Source organism: Miscanthus floridulus, chromosome 5, assembly GCF_019320115.1.
Source record: "Miscanthus floridulus cultivar M001 chromosome 5, ASM1932011v1, whole genome shotgun sequence".
NCBI lineage: Eukaryota > Viridiplantae > Streptophyta > Magnoliopsida > Poales > Poaceae > Miscanthus > Miscanthus floridulus.
Window position 1 is genome coordinate 118,151,720 of NC_089584.1, and position 21,544 is coordinate 118,173,263.

The following is a 21,544-nucleotide window of genomic DNA, read 5'->3' on the forward strand; positions in this document are numbered from 1 at the left end:
CATTTATCTAGACAATGTTTGAGGTGAGGACATGGTTATAGTTTTTAGTAGCTTTGCGATATTGTCCGAAGCTATGAGATGATTGATGTCTTGCAATGATCCTTTTATTAATTTAGTTTTCTATCTATGTTTAATTGTTTATTTAGTCTATTTTATAGGCATGCCGGTAGATAATAGATGACAAAATTCAAGCATCCATAATTTATCTCTTTGACTTTGAGCATGAGTTTTATTTTTATTTTTTAATTGATATATTATCCTTTTGTTTTTATCGTAGCGTTAGCACGGGCATGCATGAAAAACGAAGATGTCTTTATATTACAGAAATCTTTCAAGAAGATCATGCATAGATTATTCTTGTATTGAATAATATATATATACAATCACCTAAATATTCTAATTAAACTACAAAATTTTGAATTAGGATACGAGATAAGACATGCAAACAGATATTTCAAAACTACAGAGTTCAAAGAACTTAATAAATAAATCCTTCTGGAGGCAATGCAAATTCTCTCTAATCTTTCATTTGGTGTAGTTAGTGTTATCATAGTACTCGCATATATTCATGGAAAATAAATCGTGGACAAAACGTAGACACTTTTTTGTGCGATATTTCAACATGGGTCCATCGTTCTGTCAATATCCTTGAGGCAGATCACATAAAGAATGAGAGTCCCTCTATAAGATTGCTCACAAGAGACTCAAACTTATATCTGATCATGGTAATGTTGAATTGCTTTGCATCAAAAACATCGGCAATGATAAACGGGGACATATGTTTTAGTATGCATAGTGGAGGAAAACTCAACTTTGGCCTTCTCGGTAGCTTTTCTAAGCCTTTGCAGTGCTAACTTATCATTACTTAGATAGTCAAGAGATGTACCATAAAATTATGCACCACCAAGAAAAGTGTCACCATTGATTGCCTTGACCTGAAAAATGTGTCAAAATTAAGAATTACAACACATAATTCAACATCTTGGAGCAGACACTTAAGTGGATACCTTATTCTATAATATATATCTGTGTGGAATAGTCCTAAAGCCACACATATTTATACGATGAGTATAACATACTTTGTTTTAAAATTTTATGAGATATTTTTTAAGACACGCAATATTATTCATGTGACAGGCACTAATATTTACATATATACTCGAACCTGTGTGTATAGGATTATATGGAGATGCAACGGAACTTATTCATGGATTTATTGACGCATGAAAGAAATGGATATCGGAGAATTCTTTCTGTCGATATAAAATATTATCTTAGCGATATCACAAAAAAGTCTATACAATAGAGTTTGTGAGCCTGCGACGCCATGCTCTCCATGACTGTGTTAATTTCACGAACTTTACTTTTTGAATTAAATGTCACTTTAACGTCGGTATTTAATTTAACAGTATTGTTATCTTATCGTGCGATCTGTGTGTTTTTAGTACAAAAGATTTAGTTGTCCCCGTAGCAACGCACGGGCACGCTACCTGAAACAGCAAGCGAGGGTGATGAAACACGTGAGCGTAAAACTAAATGAAAGGAGGAAAAAAGCTGTCCCTTTTGCAAATGCAAAGAGGGGAAGTAATTAAATGCACGCAGATTTGCCAAGGTTCTCAGAAATGCAAAGAGGTTCCTTTTGTCTTAATTCTCTTTCCTTCTATGTTAATTCTCTTTCCTTTTGCTCGTTGCCATATATGCTGGTGCATGCAAACATGCAATATGTATATGGATAGCACAATAATTTTCTACTTCCTATTTTGCCGTGATCCCTCTATCACATGACATGCAATATTCAATCAAGAAGAAGTATGCATGTGGGAGATGTCGTGGGATCGCATGCATGAGTAGACGGGCGAACCAAAACAAATATCGCAAAAAAAGATATCCTTTTTAGTTGTAGTAGAAGGAGATGAAGCGAAGTTTCAAAGAAAAAAAAAAGTCAAACCATCCCTTCAGCAGAGGAGCCAGGCCCATCCGCGAATGGGCCAACTAAACCTGCCTGACGGACTCATGCGGCCGGGCCAATTTCACGCAGGATCAGTCGCAACGACGAACCCACCGGCCCAGCACAGCCGTAGGGTTTATTATTGGCATCTCTCTCCGTCCCCGCACTGCTCTCCTGTCGCGCCGGTCACCACAGCGCAGAAGAACACAGCACCCGCCTTCCTCGCCGCCGCAATGGCCGCCGCCGCCTCCGCTGCGAGATCCTTCCTCCGGTCCAGCGGCTCGTCGTCCCTCCGCAGCGCGGCGGCCAGAGCCGCCTCGCGTGCCGGACCTGCTCCGCTGCTGAGGCGGATGCCCACCTCTGCCCCCCGCGTACTCCTAAGGTGCGCACTACCTTAGGTTTTGGGCCCGTGGAGCCGTTGTATTTTTGTCCTTTTTTTTGGCTTGCTCTGTTTGAAATTGTTACTCAGATATATTATTGTCTGTTGTTTCGTTGTGTAGGTCGCCGGTGGTGATGAGCAGCGTGTGTCTGGAGTCCCTTATGCCCATGCACAGCGCCACGGCTTCGGCGCTCATGACGTCGCTTCTCGCTGCCCCGGCTTGCAAGGGATTCGGTTGGCTATCAGAAGGTGATTTGCCCTGGTCTCAGTTTCATTTCCTTGCTTCGTAATGTTGGATTATAATTTGTTATTTACCATATTTGCTTGTTGCCACATAGGAGACAGCTTAAGCACGATCACAATTCGCATGCTCACCCGTTTTCCTTCTAGATGCATATCTTTTAGTTCATCCAGAGTAGTGATAAGAATTTGATGTTTCTGGGGGTAATTTTGGTCTCAAGCAAGATTGCTGCAACAAATTTAGCAAAAGCCAAGTTAATGCTGTATGACCAAACAAACAGGCTATCACTTTTTCCTTGATTGACATTCAAGCTCCCACGATGGGACACCAACCTGATTCTTCTACTCCTGTCAACCTATTTTTTCTGCTCCTATGTCCGATTTAGTTCAATTTAAATGAATACGAGCTGACATTGCTCTGACTAGGAGTACTGAAGCTCCGCAGAAGATAATTTCCGTACCATTGTAGGATGTCCTAAAAATATGTTTATCATATATATTACATAATGTATATTTAGCTTACATCAGATCACCTTTTACATAAAACCAGCTTTACATCCTTTTGGAGTCCTTGAGTTTGATTGCTCTAGATGTTTTTCATATTTTACCTCTATAACATAGCCATTTTTCTAGTTAGACAAGCAGTTTCAAACATTTTTATATGAACAAGGGTAGGACAGTGTGTGTGACTTCCTTACGTAGTTCCTAAGGTTTGTGCCTATATGTGTTTTTAGTTTGCCTTTAGTACCCGTCTCATTAACACCATGGAAGCCATAAACATTTTCTAATTCAAAACTGAAATAGGGTAGCAAAGTTTTCATATTGAAATTAATCTTATACTTTCCACATGGCCATTGTTGTAGGTCAAGATAGATGAACTTCAGTGACCCAAAAGGTGAATAATTTTTAAAGATTCCATCAATAATAGCTGTTGATGGCTAGGTTCCATCACTAGTTCACGTGTCAGGATGATTTGTGGAAAGAAGAGCCTGCTATCTTTATCTTATGGAATTGCATCTAAATTCATCTATTGTGAACTACTGCACTTGCACATTAAGATGTACAATATGGAACAAAAGAAGTCTGCATTTTTATGAGCCATACATTGTATTGAGCCAGGTATTTTAATTGCTCCTTGTGGACTTACAAAATGCTTTATCTAGAGCTGCTGTACCACGATTGTTGTGCCGTGTCTAAGATTCCCATTGTCACTATGAGCGATCTCTTATTGATTTTGTGGACCTTTTGGCAAAACGAGAGATTTCTTTCCTGGGTGGACTTTTGCCTGTGGTTTGCTGAAGTCGAACTATTGGTGGATTTAAGAATAGCATTTATAAATTTGAATGTAACATCATCATTAATTACAAATTTGAGGAAAAAAAAGGAGACTGATTATTTTGTATTGGCCCAGCTGGTAATGATGACGTGTGACAGTCTCTAGATGGAACGTAGCAGATTATTATCCCGTCACCTCAGATCTACAGGTCCGTTCCGATTTTAAGGAACATCCATGATAAGATATGTTTATTACAAATTTCTAGCAAATTTCGATTTTTCTTACAAAATGTCCTCTGTGCTAGTTGATTCTGATAGGCATAGCGAGTAATAATGAGGTTATTTCTCCAATATAAATATTGTTTCTCTTTACTGTATGTTTCTTGACTTTATTGCATCTCTATAGGCCTGTGATTAGTGCGATGGAGGTCATCTTGGATGAAGACTAGACCGTGCTATTTGTTTTGCCATCTCTGTTGCCTTGGTTTTGCCCATTATAAATGAAACATAGAGCAAATGTAGCTTTCATCGCTGCTAACTTTTATGATGCTAGTTCAGAGCTTGAGCTCAGATTATTGTGTTTCTATTTGTAGATGGATGATTTGTCGTTATTGGAGACCTGCAGTGATGGTATCTGGTCTGGATTATGGAATACCTCGTGAATTAAGTACTTGGCATCTCAGTTAACATGTTTTGTGCTCTGGAATTCCAGTTTGTATGAAATTTGCAGAATTGTTCCTGAGATTTATTTTGGCTGATTAGCTGTCAAAAAGACTTTGGTCTTGATGACCTGCCTGATCATGTAGATCTGGAATGAATAAACTTGATTAAAGGCTTTTTACACTTTTTGCGTTTTAGTCTAAGCGTAGTATGTTCAAATGCTGATTTAGCTTCTAAGTTGTACCAAGGACCCACATGGTTTCTTGACGTGGAGCTGGTGCTCTTCAGTCTTCACCTTATCTGCATCCGGTGAATCCTTTCCACGGTAGTCCTCTTCCGGTTACAGATGATAGTTTACTTCAGCTTGATCATTAAGTCAAATTACACCAGCTTAGTTCAAATTTATAGAAAAATGCATCATCTATAACATTATATTAATTTCATCAAGTTCTTTAGGTAGTGCAATTATTGAAACCTGTAGATTCAATATTTTTCTTCTTCTAAGGAAGAAGTCTATTTTTAGCCATCAAACTATCGCAAGTCTGATTTTGGTCATCAAACTGTAAAACTAGGTATCATCAAAACCGACAACTTTGGCCCTTGATTCTTTGGCCCTTGATTGGTTTTAAAGGTGTCGTTTGCCTATCCGTGTATTTTTCTAAAAATAATAAATATATGGTTAAATCTCTAAAAAATAGCTAATTCATTTTAAATAAAAAGTAAGAAATTAGTACCATTTTTTTTTTGTAAAAATACAATCTATCTATTTGTGCTCTATTTAGAGCTCTTAGTTCTTGTTACTAGTATTTTATTGCTCATATAGTTGCGACCATTATTTATTTAAATTATTGTGGTGCTTTCATTTATTTTGATTGCAGGTTTGATGCCCCGTTTTTTTTAAACCTTTTTTTTTACTATACTCAAGCAATTCAATTAAAGTAAATCACTAGGCATGAAATGTCTAAATACGATCTATATATGGTGGAGAATGGCATCTGCGAGGTTAGGGTCGCCTTTGAGATCTTTCGTGTACTCGGAATTCATTGGACCTTTTTTTTATAAAAAAAATTACCCTTTTGGTTGAACTTCTAGTCTAATGTAGCACACAACGATAATGTAAATAAATAGTGGTCGTGACTACCAGCAACAAAACATTAGCGTTGTAAACAGGTAATAAGATCCAAATATCTCTAAATAGAGCATCATAAAATAGATTATATTTTTAGAAAATGTTTATACTGCTTTTTATTTTTTTTATTTAGATGGTTTGCAATGTTTAATCATATTTTTATTTTAAAAACATATATAGGCAAAACCACTTTGAAAAACTAGCCTTATGGATACTTCGATGCCCAGTTTTGAAAATCGATGTTCACAAACCGTCGAGACCCTACAATCGCGCAATAGCAGGTGAGGACGAGCTTACCGAGAACGCCCTGGAAGAAGTTCGGCTCCGACACCTCCATATAGTAAATCACAACAATAATACAAGGTGATGTTTATACGGCACGCAATCTACTGATGAGAACTGGATAAGCTCTCTTTTGGTGCACCTACGTGAGTGCTGCATATACCCTTGCAACAACTGATCATGCTCTCTTTGTGAAACATGTACAAGTTCATTAATTTTTTCCTTAGAAACTACTAATGAAACCATGCATTCAAAGAGTTGGATCTATAGTGCAATTACTCTAGAAACTGTGAATATATTTGGAGGAAATCATAAAGTTGCAGCAAGGTGAGAAGCAACGACAGGAGAAACCGAGGGCCCGCTGGAGCAAACCGCCGGAGGGGGTTCTGAAACTGAATTGTGATGCCTCCTACTTTGTGGAATCCAATTCAGGTAATTGGGGCTTTCTAATTCGTGAAAGTGATGGAGATGTGATCCTAACAGGAAGAGGGAAGGTTGATTACCTGTTGAGTGCTTTCCAAGCCGAGCTAATAGCCTGTCTGCAAGGCGTCCAAGCGGCGCTAGACTTGGGTATTGGAAGATTGATTCCGGAAACAGATGCTTTGATGGTACAGCAAGAACTTTTTTCAGCTGAACCCTGCGCTAGACCTGAAGGCAACATGGCTGATGACCTGAAGGCCCTTGTGCACTCTAATTTTCTACAGTTTGAGTGTGTGTTTAAGAATAGGGATTGTAATAGAGCTGCCCATGCTTTAGGTTATGAGTGTGTTGAAGGTGATGAGCTCATTACTAGCCCCACCCCGAGTAATGTACTTGTAATTGTCGCTGCTAACATTGCAGCAGCTGAGTAATGCAATTCCCAGGTTAAAAAAAAAGAACTGTGCATTGGGATTGCCCTAAGCACTGGACTGGCCCCAGCGGCCAGTGCTACTGCGTGCGCACGACCGCCGGCACGAGTCATGGCCCTCGTCCGTCTAGTCTTGGCCGATAGTGTCCGGCTCTCCGCCTCCGTCTGGTGGCTCGAGCAGTCGAGCCATCGAGGCAGCAGGCGCCTGGATGGAGTTGGAGCGCACTGCCAACCCGGGGGACGACACGATGAGTCAATAACTCAAGCAAACACCAGCAATCAAAAAAAAAAAAAAAAACTCAAACAAACACCAGCAGCTCGCTACATCAGGACGACAAATACGATGGATAAATTTGGCAGCAGTACCTTCGGTAAAATGGATCGCTCATCTGATCGGTCACATCCAGGAAAATTCCTTCCAGCAACCTTTATACCTTCAGCAGGGCAATAGCACTCACAACACAGTTGCTAGCACAAAAGATGTCCGTCCGGTTCTCTAAAGCAAGTCGTTTCGAGGTTATCTTAAGTCAAATATTTTAAACTTTGACTACAAATAACTTCTTTTAGGCTGAGTTTGAAAATATAAAAGTGATGTAAGTAGATTCATCTCGAAATGTGGTTTCATAAAAGTATATATTGACTATATTTTATAAATATTTTATAGCAAAAAGTTACAGTTAAAGTCGTTTCTTAAAGACCATATCGATGTCCAAAACGACTTGCTTTAGAGAACCGGAGGGAGTAGCTTCCAGCAGAGGTAAACAAATAAGTCACCAGAGCTCACCGGTGGTGCTGCAATAGAATCAGCTACACACAACTAGCTCTACCAACGTACAAGAATTGAAGACCCAAATTGCCAAAATCACAAATCTGGACTCCTAAACTAGATAGCTATAAAAGCTACTGGAAGAGTTCGATATGGATCTAAGCTATATCAGTAAGCACAGAGCCCTTCCACACTGAATTGCTAAGCTGTACATAGGAGATAGAGGCATAGAGCACCGCTGCTACACCACAAGTCTGCGACAATCTGGGTCAGAACCTGTTCAGGAAAACTCAAAACAGTCAGCACCCAGCAACTGCACGTCCTAAACTAAAAGTACACATAGCACTATTTCCACTTGCAAGTTTACAAAGTTTAACTGCCGCTATCAGCACGGTTATTATCCAATATGCTATATGGGGATATTCTGCTCCTATTGCAGTGACCATGAAACAAAGATTTTGTTCAAGTTTTGGATGCCATTTTAATTTTTTATAAACGAAAGCCCATCCAGCTTTAATTGGCTGTTGTGCAATCGACTTAGCTGGCTATTTTGCTACCTGAAGCTAGCAGTATTGTGATGCAGACTGTGAATAACCAATCAAAACGAAGGGACTACTGATTTGTTCACTAATCAATGCACTCGTAACATTAACTATGAGCAAAGTACATAACAGAAACAGTGAGGCCTAAAAATATTAGAGTTCCAGTCAAGCTCGACAATGAACCCCAGTCAACATGCAAATTAGTCCACAAAACCTGTGGTTACTCTGTACTACAATGTAAAGAGGCAACGCAAATAATTAAGGGCCGTTGTGAAATCTTAAGTACCTCAAACTGTATTTGTCTTTTTTCCAGTAAGAATACGGGATATCTGGAGGCCCCTGCTGAAACCTTCATTGAAAAGTACCCTTGTCTGCATTTCTTGAAATCCCGGCAACCAGGACAGCAATGCAACTGGTGCCATAATGAACGCTCCAAGCAGTATCTCATACAAGCGAGCCACAGAAATAATACTGCTCCACACCACAGTGGATTCGACGAATGGCCGAATTACTTGAGCGATCGAAATCAAGCCCCAGCCAGTAGGAATAAATGCCAAAAGACTAGTGAAGATGTCAATGATTTCAAATCTCGTGAACTTCAGAAACAATATCAGCACTAGCACTGCAATCACAACGACAGCAGTTTGGACAACCCGGTAGTAAAGGTGCTCCTTTGCGGCATACTTGTCTCAAGCATAGGACATTAGGACAAACACACCAAAAATCACAGCCACACATATCCAGGAAAGCAGATAGACAGCAATACTTCTGCTATTGTTGGCTATCTTCAGCTGGTATACAACCCCATACTGGAAAAAGAAGTACCTGAGATCTAACAGTATTTCCAAAATCTTTCCCCAAAGACCAGTGGTCCGTAGATGATCTTGCTCCTCATACCACCACACTTCCCAGCTCTGCTCAGGCTTAGAAAAGAGACCACCAGGATACCATATCCAGTTCATGAAATCATCAAAATCGTACACTGTTTTCAACCAATCAAAACCAGATGGATTAAAAGCAAATGGAGCCATAATCCATGATACCACCAGAAACCAGCTAGATATATTCATGATTATGTAAACAAGTGTATTCTTGGCAATAACACTGTGTGCAGCATAGACAATCAATATTATTCCAAGTTCTATTGCCTTTATGAAGTGGCTCCTAGCATACAGCCTGTAATTTTCAGCAAAACTCTTGTGCTGCACAACAAAACCACGACCAGTAGCACGGTATTTTGCACCACCATGAAGGATTGTCCGGCCATAGTAATGGCTCTTAGTTCCCATGGAAAATGTGTAGAACACTGATGAAAAATTCATTTGCATTGTGAAAAAATCCCAGATAGCAGGTAGGAAACCTTGTTCAAGAGAGTTTTCTATAATCATTGGCAATGCAGTGAAGAAGCCAAGCTGTATGATGAACTGCTGATTAAGCACAGTACCCAAGGCTTTGTTGTTTGTTGAATTAGCACTGCCCTGAATACCAGCCTCAAGACCACTGAGAGCTAGATACAGGCGTCCCCAAATAAATGTGTAAACTGTCAAGACCACCAGCATTGTGTTGAAGTAGAACCCGACTGTTGTATAAAACACAGAGAGCATCCGAAAGAAATCCAGTCTATGACCAAGCCTGTATACATCCCTACTAAGGGTCTGCTCACCGTTGCCACTGGAAACCTTTGCTTCAAACATTGATATCTGATTGAGGCCAACATCACGGCCCTTACCAACCTGAATATATTCATGGTGACTAACACTGCCACCACGTAAGGTACAGTTGAAACCAGCAAAGATGTCCTCGCTGATATTGATCACTCTTGATGCCTTACTTATACCACCCCGAGTCAAAAACCAAAGGCGGTCAAATACATCAGGATGCCCATAATGCATCCGAACTTTCAATGGATTAGCTAGGACACGCTGACCAAGGGTAACGAAGCTTGTCTCCTGTGCAGACATGAACCAAGCAAGTGAAGAGACTGATCCAGTGAAAACATGTTCCCGAACTCCCAGAAGTGTTGGTTTTCAGCTCCCGTGATAATACTTGTACTGCTCTAACAGGTTACGCATTTTGAGGGCCTCTTCAAAATAATTATCCTGGTTCATGTCAATTGTCTGAACTGCATCACCTCTTGTGAATATGATGGCATGGTTCTGGTTTTCAGGTTTTCCTTCCCCAAGCTTCAGTTCACCTGGTAACCTAATCCGGTATATCTCAACCTCCCTCTGTAAACCCTGGTCAAACTTTACCAAGACAGAATAGTATTGAGTATAGCCTTGGTGATGGACCTCATCAACATAAGCAACACGGAGTGCCTCATTTTTCTTCACGAGAGTTAAAATATCTTCGGCACGTTGATCTTTAGCAATTTTCTGCTTTCCATATATCTGGCAAGTGACCACGTAGGTGTACTTCATGAGAGCAGCACCATCTTCCTGACCTTTAAACAATTGGCTTACAGTACTGGTTCCTCTGTCTAACCTCCTTTGTGGTTGTCGCCGGAAACCACCATTCATGGGATACACATCATTCTCATGCCTAATTGAACCAAAGGATGCAAGATGTTTTGTCCCCTCTGTGATGTCTACCTCGGAGGCGGTATCAAGAAAAGCAAGCATCTTGAGAGCTCCTGATATTTCTCACCCCAAATTTCATTGTCATCAGTCATTCCCTCCCTCTGCATACGTTCTAAAAAGTTTCCCCAATCATCTTCATATATCTTTTGGAGATAAAACAAAATTGAGACACCATCTTCATTCTCACGGCGAAGCTGGTCCTTGTTGTACATCACATCTTCATTGTAGTATGGGGTTAAAACACTGAATGCCATCATCTTCTCAACTGTTGGAGCGCGAGGCATATTCATGAATAGAGAGTTGCTGAAGAAAGTTATACGCCGTCGAGCCTCGGGATTCTTTGGGACATTGTTCATAGAATCCCTGGAGGTGAGAATTGTATGGAGGCGCCTCACTTGTTTGTAGAAGCTAACATCATCATTGCCTGGGCATTTTATGACATCCTCAAAGAGGAGACGGGATTTCTCTAGTGTTGGTGGTGCTAGCCTCTCTTGCCTCAGCTGTTCCATATCCTTTTTGTTCTTTGGAAAATCATGAATTGCAAAGACATAAAGAGTCTGCAAGGTATTTATTATCTTGGTCTGATCCTTCTTCTCCTTCAGTAGCAGTTCCACTAAGGTGATTACAGATGAATGGATTTCCGGCAACAGTTCTAGTTTATATTCTTCACAAAATTTCCCACTCTCCATTGCAGCATCAAATGCAAAGAACAGCTGACTGAAAATGATGTGCTCAACAGTTCTATCCTCAATGATCTCCAGCAGTAAGTGATGTATACTGTCATAAGCTTCAATAACAGCACATCGCCTGTACTCATTGTTACATATCCTTGTCCAGTGTGCCCTGTCATCAGCTACTAGCTCTTTGGCCTGACTAAGAGCAAGAAGCAGCTCATTATTTAGCAGGAAGCATGGCCACCGCACCACACGAATTTTCCACACAACTGGTGGTAGCTCAAGAAGCTCAACTTCCTTGTCACTAATGATGTCCTCTTCTCTAAATGTCTGAAAAATCTCATTCCATATCAGCGCAAACCTCTTAGCTTCCACCTCGTTAGCTTCAATCTTCCTATATGGTCGACCAAAGCCATATCTCAGCTTGACGCGATTGATAGCATCATACAGCTTGCTTCGGAGGCCGCCACGCACAGCATCCAGGTGCTCCTCTGGCATCAAATTGAACTGCATTGCACTTGCAAAGAACTGGAATCTCAAGCGCAGCTGCTCAACACTGCGAATCTCCCCCAGATGTGAGAACAGCCTGATAAGTGCCCCTGTAAGTGATGAGAAGATCGCATACCATATCTGAATATCCATGAGATAAATAAGAACAACTGGAGCCCACAGAAAGATTATAGCAATCCGCTCTGTGTGAGGCATAAACTCAAACCAGTTACGCTTAATGTCATGGAGACTGAGAATAGTCTTTGTTGGCCTCACCATCGGCCTAATCTGGAGAAAGTAACTGAAGCCGAATTTAGCAGTGAGAAGGCACACCCAGAATGTTGTATACTTGATGTTATCAATGAGGCCCTCCCTCACACCACGTCCAACAAATGTACGGGTCTGGAACCACCAGGTGAGCACATATAGAATTCGCCAATTGGTTTTCTCCAGAAAATTCCGAATCCATGGGACGATGAAGAGCACAAGTGCAAGCACCTGTGGGATGAGAAACACAGCAGCTGCCTCAAGGTAGTTTAACACCCTGGAATTGGCAGAAAAAGACCACCTGCGATCGTGCCATCTCTGATCCCACATTCGAACATAGAGCACAATGAATGTGATAGTCCACCCAACAGCAACAAGCACCTTGAGCACCATCCGGACAGCGAGCAATATAGTATCCCTCCTCACGAGACTGTATTGTGTGCCTGCATCAAGCACTGCCTGCACGATGCGCAGCGCAGCCCAGGTGATGAACACAGACAGCACCCGGACCTGGATGTCATGGTAGCGAAGGCTATCCCACGGAGTGCGACCATCCCATGCAACGATCATTGCTGCTTGAAAGAACAGAATGAGCATCACCCATACCCGATCAAAGCTGTGGTACACATTCCAGAACGACCTCTGCTCAACAAAACCAGTCTTGCCAATACGGCCAGGGTTTCCTGGCTGTATAAAGAAGCTCCTGGTTGGTGACAGGGGCCACTGGAGCTGCCTGAAAACTCGGCGGCTCCAGAAGTACTCATTCACATCATCATAGTTCCTCCAGGCCGAGTGTGGCTTGGTCCCATCCCGGCTGAACTCCACCTCGGCCTTCAGCACGTCATATATCGGCTTCACAACCTTCTCAAGGAAAGCATCCTCACCGTGGACCGCAGGAATAGATAGCCGCCCTGTCTCGATATCAATCGACTGGTCGATGACATGGTTGAGGTCGAGTGCCATGTAGTGGAAGATGTAGCAGAGGCACTCCGGCATGAACCTCAGATTGGCCGCCTCGCCCCAGATGAGGAGGTACAGAGCGGTGTACAGTACCGACCCCCTGACCCTGCGCGACACGGCGTCCGCCGCTGGGCGGCACATGGACGTGCGGCCTCTTGCCGAGGTAGGAGCACCAGGCCATGTAGTTCTTGAGGAGCTTCCTCCGGATGTCCCGCGCGACGGAGTGGTGGAGTACGTCGGCGGGGTGGTCGGTGGGGAGGGTGCCGCACTTGCGGAGCTGCGCGTTGGCGAGGAGGAGCACGAGGTGCTCCCGCTGGTTGCGGACGTTGTCGAGCTGGAAGCCGAAGGTGGCGCCGAGCCAGTCGAAGAGGTCGGCGCGGAGGGCGTCCCAGGCGCGGGCGAGCGGCGGCGGCGGCAGGTCCGCCGCGTGCGCCAGCGCCGCCACGGCCGCGCGCACCTCCGGGAACCGCAGCGACGGGAGGTCCCCGTGCATCACCACGTCGTGGATCGGGATGATGTTGTACGCCGCAGGCTCCGGGTTTCCCGCTCCTCCTCCCGCCGCCGGCGGCGGCGGCGCGGCGGTTGCGGAGGAGGCTCATCCCTCACGGCAGCTGCAAAAACGGGGAAGGTGTCAGTGCCCAGCCGCAGTGACGAGTGCGGACTGCGAAATCAAAGCCATTATTGGGAGGAGGAGCAGTACATGGGAATTTGGGGGGAGAAGGACTGCGAGATTGCGGTGACGCGATGCGGCGCTGATGAGGTGGGAATCATGTGATGGGATGAGCCGTTTGCGTTTGTTTGCTTCCGCTTTTCGGGTGGAAGTTCAGAGGCAGCAGCCAGTACTCGAGTGAAGTGTGATCCAGTCGCGAGGCTGGGTGGGGTCTGGTTCGCTTTGCTTCCGGGCTTTCTTGTTAAGATGTTCTCAAGATGTCTAAGAGAAAGTGAATTGGACTAATTCTAAATTTTTTTATAATTATCAAAATCTACGATTAGCCTAATTAACTCCTTGTGCCTAGAAAAGTATTTCTATTAATCTAATGCACAACGGACTTGCAACCTATGTTCCAAACTTACTCTAGTATGACAATCCTATGAATGTAAAGACAAGTATTGAATTGCTCAAAGTAAATGCTCAAAGTAAATAGAGAGAGAGGAACGCGGCGATGTTTTGCTGAGGTATCGGAGAGTCGTCACTCTCCACTAGTCCTCGTTGGAGCACCCGCGTAAGGGTGTAGCTCTCCTTTGATCCGCGCAAGGATCAAGTGCTTTTTACGGGTTGTTTCTTCGACACTCCGTCACGGCGAATCACCCAAAGCCGCTCACAACTTGAGTTGGGTCACCCATAAGCTCCGCCGGGTGATCACCAAGCTCTCAATCACCATCAAGCCGTCTAGGTGATGGCGATCATCAAGAGTAACAAGCACGAACTCTCACTTGACCACTCGAAGCCTAATGAGAAGATGGATGCACACTTGGTTACTCTTGATTCACTAATGAGGCTACTCTCTTGGATTCTCAAATCTCAATCACCTCACTAGGACCTTGCTCTTCTTGGCACTCACAAACGTGTTTCTCAGCTGTTGGAATGAGCAAAAGTAACTCCACACATGAGTGGAGCTTCTATTTCTAAGGCAGCCTGAAAAACGAACCGTTATGAGCTTCTGCGGGGTGACCGGACGCTCCGGTCAAGTTGACCGGATGCTCCAGTCAGTTCAACCCGCATTCCAGCGATAATGTGTTGACCGAACGCTGGCAGGGTCCGATCACCACTGACCGGACGCGTTCGGTCGCATTAAACCCTTACTGGAGCCTTACTGGACTCGACCGGACGCTGAACCCCCAGGGTCCGGTCAGCACTGATCGGACGCGTCCGGTCGCAGATTCCCTTCTCTAGAACCTTACTGGAGTCGACCGGACGCTGCCTCTGAGCGTCCGGTCACTTGACCTCTACAGCGTCCGGTCGCACCGAACGCAGACTGTTGATCAAATGAACTGATTGGACCCTGCGGCCAGCGTCCGGTCACACCGGAGCCAGCGTCCGGTCAGCATTTGACCCTCCATCCACTTCTAACTCTTGAACATATGTGAATGAAGTTTGCTCCAAAAGATCTTAGGCATTCGTAGGAGCTACCTAGAGCTAGTTTTAACAAGTATGCACCACACCTAACTCACTAGACTTACCTAGGTCAAGCTACCCGTCCATACCCCCCTTTATAGTACGGCCAAAGGAAAAACAAAGTCCTAAACTACTCTAAGTGTCACTCCAACCCCAATCGACACTTAGAACTAGTCATCCTTAACCTTGTCGTCAATCCTTTGAAAACCGAAACGATTTCCATCGTAGGGGCATGACCATCTCGATTGCCCAATTGATCTTCATTACCATGACCTAACTTAATTGCTTCTGCAAAACACACGTTAGTCATAGTAATCTTGTATTGTCATTAATCACCGAAACCCAACAAAGGGCCTAGATGCTTTTAGGAGGCACTCAGCCGATTCTCCTCACTGATGGGTCCCCATTGAGCACCGCCATAAAAAGGATGGTGGAAGTTGGTGCACAAGACATGAGGTCACCGGTAGCCGTCAGCTCCACCCCGAAGTTCCTAACCCTAGATCGATCGAGAGGGACGATGTGAGCGACGAGAAGCGTCATCGTCTTCGCCGCCGCCACAGCACCGCACCTGCACTACTGCTCTGTTCGACGATCTGGACCGCACCTGCACGGCTTCCTTGACTCCGACTCTAGTGGCCACGTCGCTGCGGCGCCATGGCCGCGACTGCGCTTGGCGACCCAAGTCTTCTATCCAAGCTAAGTATTTACCCACTGATCTACGCCTAGAAGTACTTTCAGATCCTTCAATGGCATCAAGAGCCAGGTTCTAGTGCGAGATTTAGACTAGGGTAGAAAAGTGAAAAGAAATTAAAAAGAGAACCTAACCCTAACCCTAGAGAGAGAAGCAAGGACGGATAGAAGGGGTACCTACCTGGGGCTCGATCGTCCCATCGCCACTGCCAGCCGTCGTCTGGACGCCACGCGGGAAGAAAACTCGAGCTGTCCGGGGGAGCGAGGTCTCGCCGCCGGCGCGCTTTCCGCCTCGGGCCATAGGGCACCACCACGGAGCTGCTCGACGGCACCACGCGTGGCTCCGGCCGCACGCGTGCATCGACAAGGGGTACCATGGTGGCGCCATCACCTTCCATGCCGTTGCGTTTTTTCTTAGGTGCGAGCGGCTGCGGCGGCTGCAGTGGGCGGCGAAGAGAGCGAAAAAGCTAGGGTTTAGGGCGAGCAAGGGCATCGTCACCCAGACCGCTCGACGACGGCGCACTCTGCCTAAGGTGAGCGCGCACGACGGCAAGGGGACCGATGGCGGCACTGTTGCGCTGCTCCTCTCTTTTGACTACGACGTTGAGGAGGAGAGAGAAAGGGAATAGGGAAATGAAACTAGGGTTTCAGGTGAGACGATCGTGGCGGCGTTTTGATCTCGCGCAAAAGATGGCTGACCGTCCGATCACGAAGAACGGCCAGCGTAGATCGGGCTTCTTTCAGCCTAGGCGGGGTTGGATATTCCCGGCCTAGGCCCAAGTTGCGACCTGGGCGCGGGGGAGTGGGTGCGCGCGCCGTGTTGAGCTGCCGATGGGCCGCGCGCTAGCTGGGTCTTCGGGCTGAAATGCAACATAACAGTCTGCCTTTTAGTTTTATTAATTTCATAAGCACATTTTGATAATTTTTGTCAAGTTTTGATGTTAAATCTCTATCAAAATTTGAATCAACGGGATAATTTTTTCAGAGAGTAGATGGGTACAGTAAAATGCTTCTAAAATATAGATAAATTAGTTTATCATGTTTCCGTTGCAAAGTTTAATGTTGATTATCTTCTAATTAAATTTGAATCAATGAAAGAATTTAATTTAAAGAGCAGTTACATTTAGTAAATGATGATTATGTTTATCCTCTAATTAAATTGGAACTAACAGGAAAATTTAAATTAGAGGAGTAGTCCATTTTGTTTAAGTCAGATTATGGTATTGTCATTTTTTGATCAATGTTGATTGAAAGCATCTAGGCCCCTAGTTGGGTTTCAGTGATTAATGACAATACGAGATTACTATGATGAACGTGTGTTTTGCAGAGGCAATTAAGTTAGGTCATGGTAATGGCAATTGATTGGACAATCATGGTTGTCATGCCCCTACGATGAAAATCATTTCAGTTTTCAAAGGATGGACGACAATGTTAATGATGGACTAGTTCTAAGTGTCGTTTGGTGTTGAAGAGACACTTAGAGTAGTTTAAGACTTTATTTTTCTTTTGGCTGTACTATTAAGGGGGTATGGACTAGTAGCTTGACCTAGATGAGTCTAGTGGGTTAGGTGTGGTGCACACTTATCAAATCTAGCACGAGGTAGCTCAGGAGTAGCCATAAGATCAATTGGAGCAAACTTCATTCACATATGATTTTGAGTTGGAAGTGAATAGAGGGTCAAATGACTGACCGAACGCTGAAGGGAGAGTCCGGTCAGTTCATTTGATCAACTGGAGCCATCTGATTATGATCACACGCTGAGTGAAAATTGATCGGACGCTAGATGCCAGTGTCCGGTCAACTCCAGAGAGGTTCTAGAGAGGGAGTTTCCTGATCGGACGCGTCCGGACAGTGGTCAGGATCCGGTTACTGACCAGACATTGAACAGCGATGTGACCAGACTTTGGATGCCAGCATCCGGTCAACATCAGTAAGGTTATAGAGAGCAGTTTTCATGACCGGACATGTCCGGTCAATGCTGATCGGACATAGGTCAGAGTCCGGTCACAACTTAATGGCTCTGTGGCGAGGATAACTGACCGGAGCGTCCGGTCACCTTGACCGGAGCCTCCGGTCACCCTACAGAGTGCTGACTCAACCTGCTAATGGTTCATTTTGAATGTGGTATAAATACTTCCTCTATTCATCCAAGGGAGGTCTCTTGCCTATTTGTTCAGCTGAGAAACACCCTTGAGAGTGCTAAGGAGAGCAAGAGCCTAGCGAGGTGATTAAGATTTAAGAATCCAAGATTAAGGCCTCATTAGTGCAAGGAGAGTAGTAAGTGTGCATCCACCCTTCTTATTAGGTTTATTGTGGTCAAGTGAGAGTTCGTGCTTGTTACTCTTGGTGATCGCCATCACCTAGACGGCTTGGTGGTGATCGAGAGTTTGGTGATCATCTGGCAGAGCTTGTGGATGACCCGACTCAAGTTATGAGTGGTTGTGGGTGATTCACCGTGACGGAGTGTCAAAGAATCAGCCCGTAGAGAGCACTTGATCCTTGCGCAAATCAAGGAGGGGCTACACCCTTGCGTGGGTGCTCCAACCAGAACTAGTGGGGAGTGGCAAATCTCTGATACCTCGGCAAAACATCGCTACATTCCTTCTCCTCTCTTTACTTTAAGCATTTACATTTGAGCAATTCATTTCTTGTCTTTACATTCTTAGAATTACCATGCTAGAGTAGGATTGGAACCTTGGGTGCAAAACTTTTGTACGGTAGATCAATAGGAACATATTCTAGGCACAAGGGGTGAAGTGGGCTAAGTGTAGGGTTTAATTATTGCAAAGAATTTTAGAACTAGCCCAATTCACCCCTCCTCTTGGGCATCTTGATCCTTTCAATTGGTATTAGAGCCTCATGCTCATGAATTTAGGCTTAACCGCCTAGAGAAAAATATCCTACGGGGATGAACCTTCTCCTATCTTTGAGGGAGATGATTTTTCTTATTGAAAAATCCGCATGGAGGTTTACTTAGAAGTTCTAGATGTTGGAATTCTTAGAGCCGCCTCTCAAGGTTTCCCAAAACCTAAGGATCCCACACACCTTCAAAGCGATGAGATCAATTATGAGAAATGGAATGCTAAGGCTAGAAATACCATCTTTAAAGGCCTTTGTAAAGATGTGTTTAACCATGTACGGAACCACAAGGACGCCCATACACTATGGTCGGACATTTGTGCACTCCATGAGGAAACAAAGAGTGAGCATGAGGAACACTATCATCTTATCATGAAAAAGCTTAATTCATTTGAGATGCTTCTAAAAGAAAGTGCTAATAAAATGTACTTATGCTTAAATATTCTTGTAGAGGAAGTCAATGGACTTGGACTCACACAAATGCAACCGTCCGATGTTGTAAGAAAAATCTTGAGTGTCCTCCCCATTGACAAATATGGGCATATTGTGACCGTGCTTCATCAAGGTGATCTTTCCACCGCTACACCAACTCAAATATTGGGAAAGATCAACGCACATGAGATGTATATGCACATCACACCACAAGATGGCTCTTCTTCCACCAAGAAGAAAGACTTGGCATTCAAGGCTAGTCAAGAGAAGGGCAAAGCAAGAATTGAATATGAGAGCTCAAGTGACGATGAAATTGATGATGCAAGCATTGATCTCATGGTGAGAAAAACCGCCAAGATGCTTAAGAAGCTCAACATGAACGGTGTCAAGTTTGACGGCAAAAAGAAAAAGTTCTTCACTAGCAATAGAAGAAAGCTAATCTCGGAGATGGATTGCTATAATTGTGGAGAACTTGGTCATCTCGCACATCAATGCCTCAAGCTAAAGAAAGACAAATACAAGAAGAAGTACAAGGGCAAGAAAGATGACTCAAGCAATGAAGATAATGATGAGAAAAAAAACAAGCCATACAAGAAGAAGGATGGCAAGAAGAAGGATTTACACAGGAAAAAGAAAAATGGCAAGGCATACATCGTCGGTGATTGACTCATAGATATTGATTCATCAAGTTGCTCATTCGATGATGATAGTGAGAACGAGAAGGTGGCCGCTATTGTGATTGACTCTTTACTATCTTCACCGACATCACCATCATCATCCTCTACACACCTATGCCTTATGGCTAAGGGTGAACAAAAGGTACAAAGTGATGATGAACATGCTAGCAATGATGATAGTAATAGTGATGATGAATTTGAATCACCTTCATATGATGATCTTATCAAATTGCTAAATCAATACACTAAGATCATTAGAAAGACTAGAGCTAAGAATGAAAAGCTAGAACTTAAGAATGACTCTCTTTTAGCTAAATATGACATAGCAGAAAAAACTAGTATTGAGCTTAGAAAAGCAAATGATGCTATGTCATCTAAACTCAAGGAGCTCAAATCTTCTAAGAAGGAGCTTAAAGAAAAATATGATAAACTTGAGGGGATACATAATAAGCTCATCACTAGCTACAATATGCTAAAAGAAGAGTATACCAACCTCAAGGTTAATCATCATAATCTTGTTGTCTCTCATGAGTTTTTATCCAATGAGCCACATGATGCTACTAACCATATTGTTAAGATTGATATAGCTACATCATGTGATGATTTGATTATTGAGAGCATTGAGTAAGGTTCTAGTAGCAAAGGCAAGCAAGTGGTTGAGTCCGATAACTATGATGAGTATGTCAAGATCAAGGATGAGAATGAGAAGAACAAGAAAGATCTTGAAAAGTTATCAACCACCAACATCATTGTGATAGAGAACCTTGACCATGATAGTGATCTAGCTCTTGAGAATGAGAAGCTTAGGGAAGAGAACAAGTGACTCAAAAAGGAGAAAAATCATGATGAGCTCATAGAAGAGAACAAGAAGCTCAAGTTAGAAAAAGAACATCTCAAGACCGGGTTGAGCAAATTCACAAGTGGTCAACATCTTCAAAGTGAGCTACTCATGAACACCGTCATGAAGATGGATAGAAGTGGCATTGGGTACTTGGCACATCAAGAGAAGAAGGCTCAAGCTCAACACCAACAACAATACAAGTCAAAACCAAAGCCAAAGAGGTGTTTTGAGTGTGGATAAGAAGGTCACTTTGCCCATGAGTGTCAAACTTCACCACCCCAACCCTTGCCCAAGCATGCTAGACCTTTTGCTTTTAATGCTCATTACATGCTTAAAAAGGATTCTAGTGGTAAAATGAAAGTCATGTTCTTAGGACCTAATGTAGACGGGGATCCCGATCTTCCATCAGGTGATGGTAACTATCGTTGTGGCGGAGAATGACACACCGATCCGGCTTAAGATTGAAAGATCAAACCCTGCAATCTTAGCACCACAGCTCCTCTGGTTATCAACCGAGTCATAGACCAGGTTGACCTCACCAAGAAGGCTAATCCCTACCTGCGCAATGAAGAACACAAGCAAGAACAAGAAAGAACGCAACCCAATTGCAGATGAATGATTAAACTCACGAAGTTGGGGTCTCACAAACCGATGAACGGCGAAACTGTTCTTGACAGATTACTCTAAGCAAAATGTGAACCCTAATGGAGGGGCGGCAACTGTTTATGAAGACTCTAGGGTCATGCAAGACCCTTGGACATGCCCCTAATGGGCCCAAACTCGATACATGGTCCAACGGACCAAAAGACGGTGTCGCAGCACCCTGGCAGATTTTGGATGCTGACTTGTTTTGACGATTCCCATTGATTCCTAATAGCTTTTGATGTGAAA

The 21,544-nt window shown here is 43.6% G+C and overlaps 1 protein-coding gene, 1 non-coding gene and 1 pseudogene across 10 annotated transcripts; 1 reads left to right on the plus strand and 2 right to left on the minus strand.

The window, feature by feature from the left end:
* Positions 1-2,101: 2,101 nt before the first annotated feature.
* Positions 2,102-4,529, plus strand: LOC136453252 (protein NUCLEAR FUSION DEFECTIVE 6, mitochondrial-like). 9 transcript variants are annotated; one of them, XR_010758986.1, is made up of 5 exons: positions 2,102-2,330; positions 2,449-2,576; positions 3,431-3,462; positions 3,979-4,051; positions 4,249-4,529. XR_010758986.1 is itself a non-coding variant. In XM_066453836.1 (4 exons), the coding sequence occupies exons 1-3, from the start codon at positions 2,182-2,184 to the stop codon at positions 3,442-3,444; spliced, it is 291 nt and encodes a 96-aa protein (XP_066309933.1). In that variant the 5' UTR covers positions 2,102-2,181; the 3' UTR covers positions 3,445-3,462; positions 4,249-4,529. The 9 variants fall into 9 exon arrangements, 5 of the variants coding, with proteins under 5 accessions (XP_066309933.1, XP_066309935.1, XP_066309937.1 ...); XR_010758987.1 differs by having other exon boundaries at positions 4,436-4,529; XR_010758984.1 differs by lacking the exon at positions 3,431-3,462.
* Positions 4,530-7,342: 2,813 nt separating this feature from the next.
* Positions 7,343-13,636, minus strand: LOC136450583 (callose synthase 11-like; annotated as a pseudogene).
* On the minus strand, positions 10,647-10,719 carry LOC136455729 (small nucleolar RNA J33). Its single transcript, XR_010759203.1, has one exon. It is a non-coding gene; the product is annotated as a small nucleolar RNA J33 (small nucleolar RNA).
* Positions 13,637-21,544: the final 7,908 nt, after the last annotated feature.

Coding starts and splice junctions, on each gene's coding strand:
- LOC136453252 (XM_066453836.1), top strand. CDS start 2,182: ATGGCCGCCGCCGCCTCCGCTGCGAGATCCTTCCTCCGGTCCAGCGGC. Junction 2,331..2,448: donor GCCCCCCGCGTACTCCTAAG/GTGCGCACTACC, acceptor TTCGTTGTGTAG/GTCGCCGGTGGTGATGAGCA.